The sequence below is a fragment of the Pollicipes pollicipes genome, unplaced genomic scaffold (assembly GCF_011947565.3).
Source record: "Pollicipes pollicipes isolate AB1234 unplaced genomic scaffold, Ppol_2.1 Scaffold_7231;HRSCAF=8579_pilon_pilon_pilon, whole genome shotgun sequence".
NCBI classification, from domain to species: Eukaryota; Metazoa; Arthropoda; class Thecostraca; order Pollicipedomorpha; family Pollicipedidae; genus Pollicipes; species Pollicipes pollicipes.
The window spans coordinates 21,819,685-21,835,555 of NW_023597034.1; the positions used below are offsets into that span (position 1 = coordinate 21,819,685).

The 15,871-nt window shown below is 54.5% G+C and overlaps 1 protein-coding gene and 1 long non-coding RNA gene across 2 annotated transcripts; both read left to right on the top strand.

Annotated features, from left to right (window-relative positions):
• The first annotated feature begins 3,108 nt into the window (after positions 1 to 3,108).
• On the top strand, positions 3,109 to 10,896 carry LOC119109843 (uncharacterized). Its single transcript, XM_037233595.1, has 6 exons — positions 3,109 to 3,380; positions 8,104 to 9,042; positions 9,427 to 9,630; positions 9,883 to 10,005; positions 10,408 to 10,677; positions 10,849 to 10,896. The coding sequence occupies exons 2-6, from the start codon at positions 8,137 to 8,139 to the stop codon at positions 10,894 to 10,896; spliced, it is 1,551 nt and encodes a 516-aa protein (XP_037089490.1). The 5' UTR covers positions 3,109 to 3,380; positions 8,104 to 8,136.
• A 52-nt stretch (positions 10,897 to 10,948) lies between these two features.
• On the top strand, positions 10,949 to 13,823 carry LOC119110681 (uncharacterized). Its single transcript, XR_005095535.1, has 2 exons — positions 10,949 to 11,093; positions 13,460 to 13,823. It is a non-coding gene; the product is annotated as an uncharacterized LOC119110681 (long non-coding RNA).
• The last annotated feature ends 2,048 nt before the right edge of the window (positions 13,824 to 15,871 follow it).

Below are 15,871 nucleotides of genomic sequence, written 5' to 3' on the forward strand. Positions count from 1 at the left end.
AATGCGTCTCTCTTCCGATTCTGGCCCACCGACGAATGGTGGTCAATGCGGCTCTCTTCCGATTCTGGCCCACCAACGGATGGTGGTCAATGCGGCTCTCTTCCGATTCTGGCCCACCAACGGATGGCGGTCAATGCGGCTCTCTTCCGATTCTCTCTTCCGACTCTGACCCACCAACGGATAGTGGCCAATGCGGCTCTCTTCCGATTCTGGCCCACCAACGGATGGTGGTCAGTGCGGCCCCCTTCCGATTCACCCAGCCGTTGCGGGACAGGTTCGAGTCTGTGATCGCAGTTTGTGCCTGAATGGGGTGACCTGCGGCCGGTGATGGCGGTTGCGTTTCAGCTCTTGTGACATGTTAAGAAGCAGGACGGACCATGCCAAGCATGGCAGCCGGTAGAGTCTCCACCCCCGGAATTCAATTATCCGTTGGTGGATGAAGACCTATGCAACCGCCATTACTTGTGGAGTTTGTGGAGCGTTCTCCCATGCAATCGAAAGGCGGCTTAATTGGTAACAGTATGCCAAACTGTGAAACGTGCAGAACCTCGCAGTAACAAATCCTTAGGCTTAGCAACTGCAAACCCAAAAGTAAGCGGTCAACGCTAACATTTCGTAGCGTTTGTGACCTGCTGGCTGACCTGATGTCATCAGCACCGGAACAGAAGGCAGCACTGTTTTGTGAGCAGTCGTTGTGCTGTATGTCCGAGGGCAAATATGAAAATTGGAGTAAGTTTTATCAGTGGCCAAATGGCTTGGCCGCAAAACTCGGAGAGTTTTGAGAGTACGAGAATCAGTGGCGGCGTATCCGGCGGGGAGGGGAGCAGTGGAGGAAAACTGCCTCCCCATCTTTTGAGGCTTGAGGTGGCCCAGAAGAGACCCCCAAGTGCGTGGGTAGTACTTGTTTATTGGTGTCACCAAAGCAGGCGTAGAGGGCTCATGTCTGGTCCGGCAAGGGCCCATCCCAAGCTCAGAAAGAAATGGTTTCATGTCCGCAAGGGCCCGTCTTAGGCTGGAAATGGCTCATTTCAAGACGGAAAATACTCATGTCACTTCCAGGCACAGTCCCTTCCTGGTCTGGAAAGGGCTCATCGTAAGCTCAAAGAGGGGCCCACCTACGGTTGGTGAAAGGGCCCATCGTAAGGTTAGAGAAGGCCCTCTTCATGTCTGGAAAGAATTCATCATAAGTTCAGAAACGGCACGTCTCAAGCCAGGTAGGTGCCAACATAGGCTGAGAAACGAAGAACTTGAGGCTCTTAAAAGGCCTATCTCACTTTTGGGCTGGGAAGGGCCCATCTCTGGTCTGGAGTGGGCCCATCGTAGGCTTAGAGCCAGTGCGCGGTGTATCCGAGGTGCGAACTGTCTCCATGTATGAGATAAGGTTCAAAAACTATCTTCCCCCATAATTCAGCTGACCCAAACGGGCCCCCGGTAGATTTGTGGACGAGATTCGTTTATTGTGTGTCATCAAAGTGAGCGTAGAGAGTCCCTCTCAGGTCCGGGAAGGATCAATTTCAAGGCAAAAAAAAAAAATAAAAAGTTCCAGGCACGAAAAGGATCCTTTTGTTGTTTGGAAAGGGCCCATTGCAGACTCAAAAAGGCCCGTCTCTTATCGGGACAAGTCTACCGTAAACTCAGAGGGGTCCGCCTCAGGTCTGAGTGGGGCCCATCGATGAGGAAAAAAAGGGCCGTCCCAGATCTGGAAAGGCCCCATCGTGGACTCAAGAGGAGCCCTTCTTAAATACCTGAAATGACAACGTTTTAGACTGAAAGTAGGTATCTCAGGTCCGGAAAGGGCCCATCTAAGGACTTCAGCCGAGCAGAGCCGGCCTCAGATTCCACAACCTCCCATCTTATGCCAGGGGAGAGGCTAAAGTTTTGGTAAGAAGTGGTGGGAGCGGCACACGGCTTAACAGAGGGCTCCCGGTGAAAAAGCACCCCAAAAAAGCCAGATTTGGCCCCTTTTATTCGAGGGCCTCCAAATTTGTTTTCATTTATATGATCGTACCGACGAATGCTTTCGTTTAGGGGCCACTGGATTAAACACCAACAACCCCCCTGCCTTTTGCGTACAGAGAGCACAGTAAGTAGAACTCTAGGGAGGCCCATGCCTTCCCGGTCAAGGGCTGGAGGGGATTTGCGTTTCAACCCGCCACCCGGAGGTACCTACCGGATACCTTTCTGGAGGCACGGTTGGCCAGGGCTCCTGGTCGATCAGCAGGGCCGCAGAAGAATGCATCATGCATTGGTCCCTCCCTGACGCGGTAAGCCCTCAGGCCGGAGCAGTAGGTCCCAGATAGACGCAGAGGCCTCATTGAACTTAAAGGATCGCTTACCGACACAGAGGGTCCAATAATTCGCACGCGACCCTCCCCCTAAGGTTCCGACGGGCCCTTTGAGCCCCTCGGGACCTGCGATTAAGGGCCCGACTGGCGGCCCCAAAGGGTCAGAACAACCGGCCGGAGGTCGTATTCAGGGGCCCCAGTTCATAGGGCATAACGCTTAAATGCCAAGTAGAGTGCCCTGCGCGTTGATCAAGGGCCCCTGAGTCGATAAGGGCCTATATGGTGGTCAGACACTACCAGTAACACACAGTCATCGTCATGGTAACATGGGCCTGAGGGCCCATTTCCCGAGCAGAGACAAAGCTGGAGCCGGCGATTTAATTGATCGGGACCCCACGGCGCCCGTGTACTGGCCAGGGGCCTTAAGTCGGTCAGACGCAGTGAGAAGGCCCGCAGAGATTGGAGGGCCCGCCGGGTACGACGATCAAGGACTCGTCTGGAGCGTCTAAGGGCATAAAAAGCTGGCCGGAGTCTTATTCGGGGGCCCCGGCCTCCAGGGACGGATCCTCAAATGACAGTTAGAGCGCCATTTGTATCGATCATGGACACCCTGAGCCGATGTGGGTCTATTTGTCGGTCAGGCACCAGCAATACTGCACGGTCTGCTCCGTATTGGTATGGGCTTGAGGGTCCACCTTCCAATCAGTCATTTTTCCATGGAGGGCCCATTTTCCAAGAAAAACAAGATCGGGGCCACAGCTTGCATAAGTCTGGGTCCCTGGCACAGTGGGTGAGGCCCCTTTGTCGGTCAGGGATCCACAGTGCATAACAGGTGGCCATGTCTCGCCCAGTGACGCTTAGTCGGTCACGGAATTTGTTTGCAACAGGTGACCAGAAAATATGCGCAAAAAATACTGACAGTAGAATAGACACCTTCCACGATTACTGATATGTGCGCTACATTTACCGACATTTCTCGCACCGATGTTGTAGGCCAATAATTTTACCACAGATCTTATGTCGCCATAGATCCACGTTCAGTTGCACAGGTCGTCGCCGGTTTCCTCGCAAACGACTGTTTCCAGTTACACGAGGGTGCGTATGGCTTTTCTTCTACTGCTTGCCTATCAAGCTGTTCGAAGTTTGCTCTGGCAACATGGGTGGCCTGCCTGAAAAGATGTATGAAAGGTGCTTTCATAAACGTGTGTACAGGGCTGGTGTGTGGAGACATATGCTTGAGAATTTGTGAATATGAGGACATAAGGTACAGCATAACTTTGTACTGCCACTAGATTGGTGGGTTTATCAGCAGTCTCCTTTATTGATGAGTTGGGTTGCCAAAGTACATGCAGAATTCGGGGCATCAGCATTTGTTGACTGGTGCCCAGGTCATGGACTGAGACATGGTTGAAGGGGATGATTTTGAGGTGGTGGCTCTGCCTGAAGTATTAACAGATAGATGCTCCAATCATCCCATTGATGCTTCATTGCTGTGGGCTAGCATGTAAACAATGTTAGTCACTGCTTGCAAAGCATGACATCTTGATTAAGTGCTTTGTAGGCAGGGCAGATATATGCTAAAAATTATGTAAATGCAAAGCTTTTTGCTCCTGATGGCTTCTGCTGCTTTTCCTGAACAGGTAAACCAGCACAAAATAGTAGCATATCCGTAGGTCAAAAATCAGGGTGGCGGTTCGAAACCACCAGATTTTCTTGTGTACATTGTGACATTTTTGAAGTATCATATATTTTTCAAAAAGGTTAAGTAAATATGTAATCCAAAACACTGGATGGCACTTTGAGTGTGATTTTAACCTTTCTTAAACATCAATAGGAGTAATAAATATTTTTTAGATACCAATCAGAACATGAATATGGAGGCCACCTCCCCCATTCACAAAATCATCAATCAGTGCTCCAAACAGAGTGGTTGGCTATCCCATTTGGCGCAAAGTGACCCCAGAACTTGGCGCGCCCTAAAACCCCAATCATCATCATCAGAGCAGGTTCAGATATCTTATTAACTGGTTTGCCACCTTTTGCAGGCTGTAATGGGAGGACAATTGGTTCACTGTATCTTCTGCAATGGTGATGCCCTTTATTTGCCATATTTAATTTTTTGTGGAATGTGACCTATGAAAACATGATTGTGAATGTCACTGAAGGGACATATTATTAAAGGGATAGATTCATTGAATGCTTGTTCATTTCAGCACAGATCCATTTTTCTTTGAACAAATAGAGCACCTTGAGTTTACCTAGCCCACTGGGACATTAATTGTGGCATTAGAGGATTGTTAAAAGGAAATTGCTGGTACATTGAAAGGTCTGGGTCAGTGCAAGAGCACTGTATGGCAAATACAAACATGTGTTTTTTTCATGCAGTTAGTCTTTTATTGATTTACATTCATAGCTGGAGCTGTGTATCTGTAGTTTGGATATTCTGGAACACTGAGTAGTGATTGCATGATGGGGTTAGTGGGATCATTCCTAACTCTTGTCCCAGTTTTTCATATTGCAGACTAATAGAATGATGAGGAAGGGAAGATGCACCATGCAATTTTCAAAACCAAGAAAGATTGAGCCTCTTGGGAAACACAACAATGGTCATGTCTCAATGAACTGTAGTGATTGGTAAAAAGTCTTACACTGCCATGTCAATAATTGACCCATTAAGCTAAGTCCAGAGTCAAATTCTCTTGAAAATTTAACTTTTCCAGTTTGACATGCTCATAGATACTAAACCATTCCCATTCATGATACCAAACTTGAACAGTGTGTTCCTTGTTTTGATCTGAGCATGATGGCACATTGTTCAAGGTGTTGTGAGCATATGCTTATGATGTATGGCTCTATTAACATAACATGGTTGCCTGCCTCGCGCTGTCCGCGGTATCGTCGGTCGCCACCCACTCTCTGCTGTGGGCGTGGATCAACGTGCCATGTTCCTGAAAAACCGTTGCTACTATGAAACCGGAAATACTTTGGATGTGCTTTTGGTGTCGAGACATGTGCAATGGATGCCCCAGAGGTGACTGAAAATTTTGGGTGCAATGGTAACATATGCTGACCAAAACATTTGTTACCAACCTAGCTGACTGGTGCAATAATGGGTGCAAAATATTGAAGAGTCTATATCAACTCACCCCTGCCAGATGTATAAACCCATTGTTTTCTGCTGATATTCAGAATTTGAAGGATAGCTGAAAAATAAATGAAACATGAGCAAAGGATGAACAATGTGTGCTCTTTTTATAATGAATACAAAATTTATGTGCTATAAGGTTTGGGTTAAGGACAAAGTCATTTCACATTTTTAAGTCAACAGCAGCCGCCCAAAATTAGAGGGAGTGTTCCACATTTATATTGTGTTTTGAACAGAAATAGCCATCCTGAAGACATTTCAGTGCAGTTCACAATTCTGCCCTTCTTGAAACCTAAGCCCCTGTAGTTTCTGAGCTACAAGCCCTCAAAAATAGGGAGGTATATTGGGAAGATATTTCAAGTTCACCTTGGCATTCATAATGTCATAATGACAGCATTCAAACTTCGCCATTCCATAAGCCATGTGGCAATCGAGGCCAAAAAAGGTAATTGTCGAGGCATTGGTATCTGATGTTCGTGGGGGCGATTTATAGATAAGTGGCCATCAATTGACTTAATCAGTGTTGTGCAAGGTACGATGACGTGATCAAACCATGGTGCATTGAGGGGCATGTTTACCAAGCAGAGAATCATGCTGTCTGGAGCAGCTTTTCTGCTTAAAAAGTGTACCATCATTTACAGGTGAGCTTATTTCATTATATCTGATGCCTTCTTCGATATCTTCCAATGTGAGGCACTCCCTATTACACATACAAGTAAAAGGACATAATTGACATCAAGAAATTTGATAAACTCTTTTCAAACTCATCCTTTAGTTCTAGCTGAAACCTTTTGTTGGATGAATTTCAGGGATCACAGCTCTCATTGAGCATTATGTGGTGCATAAGCACGGACCCCACCATCCAGGCATGAAATTTTGGGTCAAAGTGAGAAATTTGAGACAAAAGTGTCACATACCACAATGCTCAGCATGGTCCGTCCTGCCATCTGCCACCACCTGAGCTCTTGCATGGCTGCTATCACAGGCACTGACCATTCCAGTCAAATGTAAGTGGTGATGTCTGGATAAAAAGTCAAATGGAAACAGAGAGTCGCAGGAAATGTCTAACTATAAAAAGTTGAGAGGGATAAAAGAGGACTGGTTGTTGTGGATAATGGCGCATAGAACAGGTCATTCACACTCGATGTCAGGCAATGAGGGAAAAAAGTGGACTGGGATTAATCCCGAGCCGAAACAGCAGAAGGACAAATGCTGAACAGTGGTAAGCCGAGTCGGAAAAAAATCGACCGACAAAAAAGCGGAACCAGACAGTTTGAAGGACAAAACGTCGACAGCGATTAAATGCGCCAGTCAAAATATAATAGTCAAAAGACGACAAGGTCATAGGGCCGACAGGACGTCCACGAGGCACGCCGTGAGTGCATATGACAACGCACTCTTGGTCATAAGCACTGCTTCAAACGCCGAGCACTGACAATTCAAGCAATGCTTGCTTTAGCACGTCTTGTAATCGCACCACCTGGTATATGGAATCTCCATATCTCAGCATAACAACTCTGAAGTCATAATGCCGAATGCAAGGTTGTAGTTTTGTATCAAGTTGGTAGAGGCTACAGCTCCTCCATTTCTAGCTCAGAACTATTAGTAAAGCTACGATCAAAATCAAACGGCGTTGTGAGAAAACTATAATCAAGCAAACACCGCTGCCTTCAGATAAAACAGAGGGCAACAGTGCTCTTTGAGATCGTCTCTAAGGGTGGCAAGGACATTAAAAGGTCAAGGCTCCTCTGGTTTTTCGCTAATTATACATCATTAATTTTGTGTCATAGATCTGATTTTTGACATCTTTTTCACGTTGTTTGATGAACTCCTTAGCGGTTTACGCTGCTTTGGCTGCCGACTGGAATATATCATAAATGGCCAGCTGATTTCGCGACGTAATGATTTATGAAGCCTCAGTGAACGGTTTTTTTAAATGTTGGCTGTTGTATACCTCTTTGTTTTGGTTTTTCAAAGAATCGTATAATTATGCCTGCTTCGTTTGGTTACCTATCACCGCATGGCCAAACGAAGCAGACATCAGAGTCCTCTGGGATGCAGCCAGTGCAAAAATAATATTTACACCTTCCACTTTCACGTGTGGAATAAAAGTAATGGTTGGTTATGATTGTATCCAGTGTGTCGTTTTTACACATGCAAAACATCTGACCCTATCCTTGCTCCATCCTAAAGATCTGGGTATTCGTTCTTACAAAGACATGCTATATTGCCTCCTGCTACCGCAATGGATGAAAGCCATGAAGGCTGGCACGGGAGAAACTACGACTTCGATTTCTAAAAATGCCGCTGCCGTCATTTCACCTTTATGCCGTCATTTCATGCCGCTCTTGTATTGCTCACGTGTTAAGCATTGCACCAACGTTATCGGTGCTTAAATGACATGTTATTTTGCCATGTATGCACTTACAACCGTTTTGCTATTGCATCGTTGCATACTTTCCTCTGGCTTGTAGCAACATGATTTGCGGTACCTGAATATTGGCAAGCTTCCGCCAGTTTTTGCCATCAGCAGTACCTGCCAGCGAGTTTTCACTGGCAAAACTAGCCGTCAGAAACTTTTGTACCGGGTTGCTGCCAGCCGCGCGTGCCTAAACTCCATCAGGTAGCTGTGGACTGCAGTGTGGGCAGCTGACCGGTGTGTGGCGTTTGCAGGAGCCGTCCGGCTGGTGTGGCCAGCTCTCCACAATGCTCAACATCACAGTGAAGACACTTGACTCGCGCAACCACCAGTTCTCGGTGGCCGATGATGCGACTGTGAAGGCGTTCAAAGAGCAGATTGCCGGGACGGTGGGCATCGCGGCCGGCCAGCAGCGGCTCATCTACTGCGGCCGGGTGCTGCAGGACGACAAGCCACTGCGCCAGTATGACGTGCACGAGAAGGTAGTGCACCTGGTGCAGCGGCCGCCACCTGGCCGTGGCCCGCAGCCGCCGCCGCCGCCGCCGCCCACCGGGCCACGGCCGCACCACCACCACGTGCACCATCACCACCACCATCACCACCCGCCGGTGGGCCAAGTGCTGGTGGGCTCGTTCGTGTCTGATCGGCCGACCGGCGCGCCCACGCTCGGCACCTCGTCGAGCGGAGCCCGCCTCTTCCAAGCCCGCCAGATGGTCCACCTGGCCAACATCGCGCTAGATGCCTACGAGAACGGTGAGGAGATACCGCGTCTGGCGACGGCCGGCGGAGCGGCGCCACCGCCACCGGCGACGGGCCCCCGGCAGCCGCCGCCCGCGCCGCCACAGCAGCAGCAGCAGCGGCCGCCGTCCCAGCCAGGAGGGCCCCGTCCGCCGCACATGGCCACAATGTTCCCGATGATCAACGTGCACGTGGGCACGGCCGGCGGCTCAGACCTGCAGCAGGCCACCTCGGCGGCCCTGACGGCCGCGCTCAGCGCCGCCTCCAACGCCATGCCGATGGTGGGTCTGATGCCGGGCGCCATGGGGTCAGGTGTGCCCCCCGGCCGCTTCCAATTCCACATCCACCAGCGGCCGACGACTCCCACTGCTGGTCCGGCCGCGGCGCCGGCAGCCGGCGCCGCCCGACCGGACTCCTCAGGCTCGACGCCCTCTACGGGCCCAGCCGTCTCATCTGTAGGGCCACCCACCACCGCGTCCGCTGCCCCTTCAGTCCCCCCTGCCGCGCCTGCTGTCTCCGCCACCGGGTCGGCAACGGCTTCCACTGGTGGCGAACGCGCCGCTTCTTCCACCCCCGCCGCTTCTTCCACCCCCGCCGGACGTACTGCTCCCTCTGAGGAGCCGGTCGCTGCCGCCACCGGCCAGGCGGCGACGGCCGGATCGGGCGGCGCGGCGTTCGTGGCGCACCCCAGTGCCGCCGTGTACGCGCGTCTGCTGGAGATGGTGGCTGACCTGCAGGCTCGCCTGCGCCCCTACATGGGCCGCTACCGCCGTCTCATGCAAGACGACCGGCCGTGCGCCGACGCGGCGGCCGCGCGCGAGGCGCGCCGCCTCTTCCAGCACACCTCGGAGGCGATGCACTACCTGGCGCACGCGCTGCATCTCAGTAGTGATATGATGCTCGACTTCGAGCAGGCGCCGCCGCGCCACATGCGCGCCCGACCCGTCATCTTCACGGAGACGCACCCGATGCCGGCCATGCAGCCAGTGCAGGCGCACATCAACATCACCACTAACATCCACCGGGAGCGGCCGGGCGCGCCGGTGACGGACGCGGGCGCGCCGCCCGACGCCGGCGCGCCGCCGGAGCCGGCCGCGGCCCCGACGGCCGGATCGCCGCCCGGACCGGCGGCCGCACCGGCACCCGCCGCCGACCCGGCCGACCCGCCACTTGACGACAACGCCATGGAGACGGAGGACGTAAACGAGGTGCGCATCGAGCTGGAGACGGTGACGACGGCGGCCGGTCCGGCGGCCGATCAAACGAGCCCAGCTGCGCCCGCCGCCGACGGCCAGAACCTGCTCAACAACATCGTCGAGGCGATCCAGAACAGCGTGGTGGGCGCTCACCTGGAAGCGCATGCGCCCGGTCTGCACCGCAACGTGCACGAGGCGGCGATGGCGGCCCACCAGGCGGCAGTGAGTGCGGCGCTCCAGATGCAGCCGGCGGCGACGACGGCCGGCAGCGTTGGCGGCGGCGGCGGTGGCGTCGCCGGCGCCGGCGCCAGCGCGGCCGAGCAGCCGACGTCGGGTGACGGCGGCACCACCAGCGCCACCTCCACTCGGCCGACGGCGCAGCCGCAACCGCCGCTCGGCCACACGCCCGTGGTGCGCCACCTGGGCGCGAACCCGTTCGACCCGTTCCTGCAGTGTCACTCGTGGCACCAGGCGACGCACCGCGCGCGCAAGGAACGGCTGGTGGCGCGCGAGGCGGCTGAGGAGCGCGCCGCCGCCGCTGCCACCGCAGCCACAGCCGCCAGCACCGCTGCTGCCGCTGCTGCCAGCGCCGCTGCCAGCGCCGCCGCTGCAGCTCCTGTCGAGCCGGCGGCGGCCGCCATGGACGTGGAGCTGAGCGCGACAGCAGAGCCGGTACGGTCGGTGGGCGCGCTGGCGCCGGTGCGGCCGGGCGCCGAGTCGTGGCACTACGCGGTGCCGGCCGGCTGGCTGGCCACGCTCTGCCGTGACGCCGAGCTGCAGCGACGCCGGCCGTCGGCGGCGCGGCCCTTCAGTGACGGCTACCTGGCCGTGCAGCCGGCCGGTCGGCGCGCCGCGCTGCAGGCGCAGAAGCCGCGCGGCTCACTGGCTCAGCTTGTGCGCCGCTGCACGGCCGAGGCGCTGGAAGCGTGCCGCCTGCCAACCGGCGCCGGGCCCGACGCGCTGCTGGCCGCCGTGGCCGAGGACGCCGAGGTGGAGGCGGCGGCGCGCCGCGTGGCTGCTGCCAGCCTGGCCGACGCGGTGCGTGAGAGCGCCGCCTACCGACAGCAGCCGGCGCGGTACCCGGACGTGGGCCGGCTGGGCCGCCGCGAGTGACGCCCCGTGGCGGAGGGGGGGGGGGGGGGGCTCGGTGCCGGGGCAGGTCGCGTAATCATCACCCACCAGAGCCAAGGGGCACCGGGGACAGCGTCTGACATCACGCTGTTCGGGAAGAGAAGCGTCCAGTGAAGGTGTTGGACGGGCGATCCACTGGAGATGGAGCACGGAAATCCAGAGCGGCCTACGGTTTGGAGGTGAGTCGCATAATATAAGCCTTTCTGTCAATGGTGCGCCGCCAGTCACAGCATCGATCGATCAAAGTGTAACATTGTCTCCACGTTATGCGTAACGGACGTGTTTGCTACAATTCCAACGATTTTGCAGCGTCTGTGGGAAATTATCTGGGGTACGCTTTCGCCAAACATACGCAACGTATGCTTGATATGTTCGGCCGGGGCTTCTCTTTGCCATCGATGCGGTGTCTTTCCTACAGTAAACCACCTGTTCTGGTCGTGTCCACATTTTGGGAAGAAACGACTGCAGTGCACTGGTTGCCTGCCATGCATCGTGTTTTAGACTCGGTGATATCCTGGGTGGCAGTTCTGGCTTTCTCGTGCAAAGACAGGTATTTTCTTTTCTAAAATAGATTCGCTTTATTGTCTTAACACCCTACTAAAAAGGTAAGGTCACCGTTGCAGGCGCAAATTATCTTAGAGGTCGATGTCACTAAAACACCAAGTAACACATCATTTGATGGGGTCGCGGGCATTTAACGGGGAAGTAATGATAAAAAGTACCGAATTTGTTCAATTTACCTCGAACTCGCTCTTTTCTAACTGAACCATGGCCGGGGCTCTCTCTCGAGCCGCTCCTAGAGTCGCATCTATGCTGGTACCTCAAACATGTGCTCGCGGAAAGCACAGACGCCAAGTTCATTCGAGCGAGTGATCTGTACTGCCGTACGCGGGATACCGACGGACACATGTGCTCGTGTGGCGTGACAGGCCAAGAGGCGTGTCACCTTGTGTGCTGGACGGAAAGGAGCCCGCTTGGAGTTCGTGCTCTCGTGAGCGTCAAACCTGAGCGATGGCTGGCAGGTATATCGACACATTTGGTATAGAATTGATGTTGGTAGATTGGGGTGGGACACTAGCACCATCACCATCTCTTGTAAGCGTGATTTTATATCTGTATCTTACTCTTTGTGACTCAAGTTTGGATAGCCTTGCGTGGCCTGGGACCCTGAATTCGCCACCATGAGCTGTCAGCGGACGCCCTGTGATGTGCGATTCCAGTGCGGACGTCTCCGCTGTGATGTACAATTTCAGTGCGCACGTCTCCGCTGTGATGTACAATTCCTGTGCGGACGTCTCCGCTGTGATGTACGGTTCCAGTGCGGACGTCTCCGCTGTGATGTACGGTTCCAGTGCGGGCGTCTCTCCGCTGTGATGTACGGTTTCAATGCGGACGTCTCTCCGCTGCGATGTACGCACTGGAACCGTGCATCACAGCGGAGAGACGTCCGCTGTGATGTACGGTTCCAGTGCGGACGCCTCTCCGCTGTGATGTGCGATTCCAGCGCGGACGTCTCTCCGCTGTGATGTACGGTTCCAATGCGGACGCCTCTCCGCTGTGATGTGCGATTCCAGCGCGGACGTCTCTCCGCTGTGATGTACGGTTCCAATGCGGACGTCTCTCCGCTGTGATGTACGGTTCCAGTGCGGACGTCTCCGCTGTGATGTACGGTTCCAGTGCGGACGTTTCCGCTGTGATGTGCGATTCCAGTGCGCACGTCTCCGCTGTGATGTACAATTCCTGTGCGGACGTCTCCGCTGTGATGTACGGTTCCAGTGCGGACGTCTCCGCTGTGATGTACGGTTCCAGTGCGGGCGTCTCTCCGCTGTGATGTACGGTTTCAATGCGGACGTCTCTCCGCTGCGATGTACGCACTGGAACCGTGCATCACAGCGGAGAGACGTCCGCTGTGATGTACGGTTCCAGTGCGGACGCCTCTCCGCTGTGATGTGCGATTCCAGCGCGGACGTCTCTCCGCTGTGATGTACGGTTCCAATGCGGACGCCTCTCCGCTGTGATGTGCGATTCCAGCGCGGACGTCTCTCCGCTGTGATGTACGGTTCGAATGCGGACGTCTCTCCGCTGTGATGTACGGTTCCAGTGCGGACGTCTCTCCGCTGTGATGTACGGTTCCAATGCGGACGTCTCTCCGCTGTGATGTACGGTTCCAGTGCGGACGTCTCTCCGCTGTGTTGTCGAGTGCGCGGCTCGGCTCAGTCGCAACGGGCCCGCTTTCTGCGTGTTACCACAGTTCCCTTTGTAATGACCAGGTGGTGTGCTCGTGGTGGGGATGCATGCTGCCGGGCCATCTGTGGAGCTGTGTGGACCTCGACTCGTTTATCGGCCACCATATGCCGCGGTCGACCTTTGTGTCGGTGCCTGCTTGTGGCAAGAGTGTGACGTCACGTGCACTGGACCGGGCCCGGCGTGTCGGGCCTGCGCTGCACCGGTCAGGTCTCGGCCGTGACTGGCGCCGGGCCAGGCCACACACCATGCAGCCGGCTGTGTGAAGACTCAGCAGCGCACCGGTCCGCCTTGCCGGCAGGTGTGGCAGTGACTGCCGAAGCGGCGCGGTCTGGACCGGCCGCGTGCGGGCCGCGTGAGGCGCCAGTGGCTGGGCAGGCGCCCCGCTCAGCTCGCCCCGGCCGATCCGTGTGCGACCAACGCCGCTCGATCGCTGAGAACGGCGCCGAGGGACGTCTCCGGCCGGAGCTGGCTTGCGAGCTTGCCGGCGCTGCCTAAGGACTGTGGGGCCTTGTGATTCTGTGAGGGACAGTTCGGGTGATGATGGGGGGTTTGCGTTGCATAACTTCACTAATGCAGTTTAAATAACACCGCCGCGTTTGCAGTTGGTGGGATGCAACCATGTTATTTCAATTAATAACCGGATAATAAATGCATATCTGAAGGCGTATTTCATGAGCACACGATGCACAACTTCCGCAATGCGGTAAGGCCAAGGAACGGTGTTTAGTGACGTACATCTACCGCACAGAGACGGGGCTCTTCGTGTAAGGATAAGCTTACCCTTGACGGACTCGGTTTTTAAGCCTTCTTACGTCCTACCAGTGTCCAAGCTACCACGGAAATCGATCCACTAGATTGGTAAAGGGGCTGAACGTGTATAACCGTTTTGGTGTCATGCTCTGGTCGTCAGATCTGTCTTCTTCGCGGGCATTTACGCAACTGTACAATGCTGTTCTGGGTGGAACGCCGACCCGTTCTCCGGGGCCATTACGCATCTCCTCTCCGATTCCGACATAGACGTGTGGTTTGTAATAACGTGCCGTATCTCCAGCTGGCGTTCGCGGACCACACGTTCGTTGTGGTGTCTGGATGTTCTCAGTCGCAGCCATTAGTTTGTGGAGGCGAAGTACTACGCCACGGCAATGAGCCACATTAGTTGCTCTAGTGTGGATGGCAAGAAAGGCCGGCCCAAACAGCGGCTGCTCACATACTGGGGACTCAAAACACGTGTTGGCGGAGGTCGCACGGTAACAGATATATCGTCGCAACTGGGTTCCACATATCGCCGAAGCTCTAGCCCCAGCCCCAGACGTCCTCAGCAGTGTGGCGCTGGTTGCACTACTTGTGTGAACTAGATGGGGCGAGATTGCCAGAGCCTACACTATGTTCCGCAGCTCGCAGTCGCTGGGTCTCGCAGTGGAGGCCGTGTGACTGGTCCGTGCCAGGGGAATCAGGTTGGTGTATCGCACGGCCCCGAAGTTGAAATCTGGGATGGCGAAAGCCCTGGGGTGAAGAAGAGCCTCAGTTTGCTGCTCAAGAGCGGTGCGACGATCGGAACCACCTGTTCGCGGACCATGCGGCTCTCATCCCACACCATGTCCAGTGACAGCTGTTCCGGACTGACCTAGTACCCGTTACGCGGGAGGACTAGCTGCACCGTGGCGTACGTTTGCTGCGGCTGCTCGCGGAGCAGCGCGATGTTCCGGGGCAAGCTGCGAAAGCCAAAGTCGCAGCTGCTGTTTTGCCGGATGGCGGACCATACCGCCACATAGTGGTCGACCACGCACTGGACGAGGCCCCCGAGAGCGCTGCTGGAGGTTTCGATAGAAATGTAAACGGGCGGCCAGTGTCAACCAGCTGAAAGCAACAGCGAATATATTGGAACAATTTGTTACGAACTGAGCGTTAGATCGTACACAAATTATTGCGCCTCTGAAGTGCATGTAATTATGCCGATATCCAGAGTCCCTAGATGTGACGGAATGGATATCGACAAATATACTAGTAAACATGAACCAACGAGCAAATAATACGACATCATACGGCACAAGGTATGATAAAAAGTAAATACTCAACAGCGAGCATATGAAATATCAATTGATACTTGATGATTTAAACACTCATTGCTATAAATTCGAAGATAAAGTGTTTTCATATTTACCTGGCATGGTTCGATGGTCCGATTCGCCGCTGGACTACCACGTTTCGGACAGAGCCGTTTTGAACGCCGGATGCCAGAAGGTAGAGCAGCTGCTAGTTGGTGCTCGGTAGCTGAATCAGGTCGACCGGCAGGTTTGGCACGTGTCCCGGCACAGGCTTGAATGCCACAACGTCCCTCTCTCACCCAGATCTCCCCGCGCAGGTCTTGCCGATGAGCCCCAAAAATTTGATTCCGTGGTCGTGCCGTCCAAGCTCAGCAGAAGATGGAGGAGGTTGCCGTTGCAGCTCGCTGCCGTGCAGCTGGCAGATGAACTATTGTACGGGTGACTCGGTGGCCAGCTCAAACAGCCGGAACACGCCGCCTGTCGGTCCGGTGTTGACGGCCGTGCCAACGCAACCGAGCACATTGACGTGACCGTCGCACTGCGGGCTCACATAGCGTAGCTCGTTGAGCAAGTGTAGGGCGCGGCCAAACTCACGTAAAATGAGTCACGTAGGGGCTGCATGGCTCAGCGATGACAACCACGTGTTTCTCGACGGCATTCCCTTG

What these genes read in the sequence shown, in the direction of transcription:
- LOC119109843 (XM_037233595.1), top strand. Translation starts at nt 8,137, where the DNA reads ATGCTCAACATCACAGTGAAGACACTTGACTCGCGCAACCACCAGTTC. An exon ending in GGGAGCGGCCGGGCGCGCCG is followed by an intron (nt 9,631 to 9,882) that starts GTGACGGACGCG and finishes GCCGACGGCCAG; the next exon opens with AACCTGCTCAACAACATCGT. An exon ending in TGGCGGCCCACCAGGCGGCA is followed by an intron (nt 10,006 to 10,407) that starts GTGAGTGCGGCG and finishes GCTCCTGTCGAG; the next exon opens with CCGGCGGCGGCCGCCATGGA.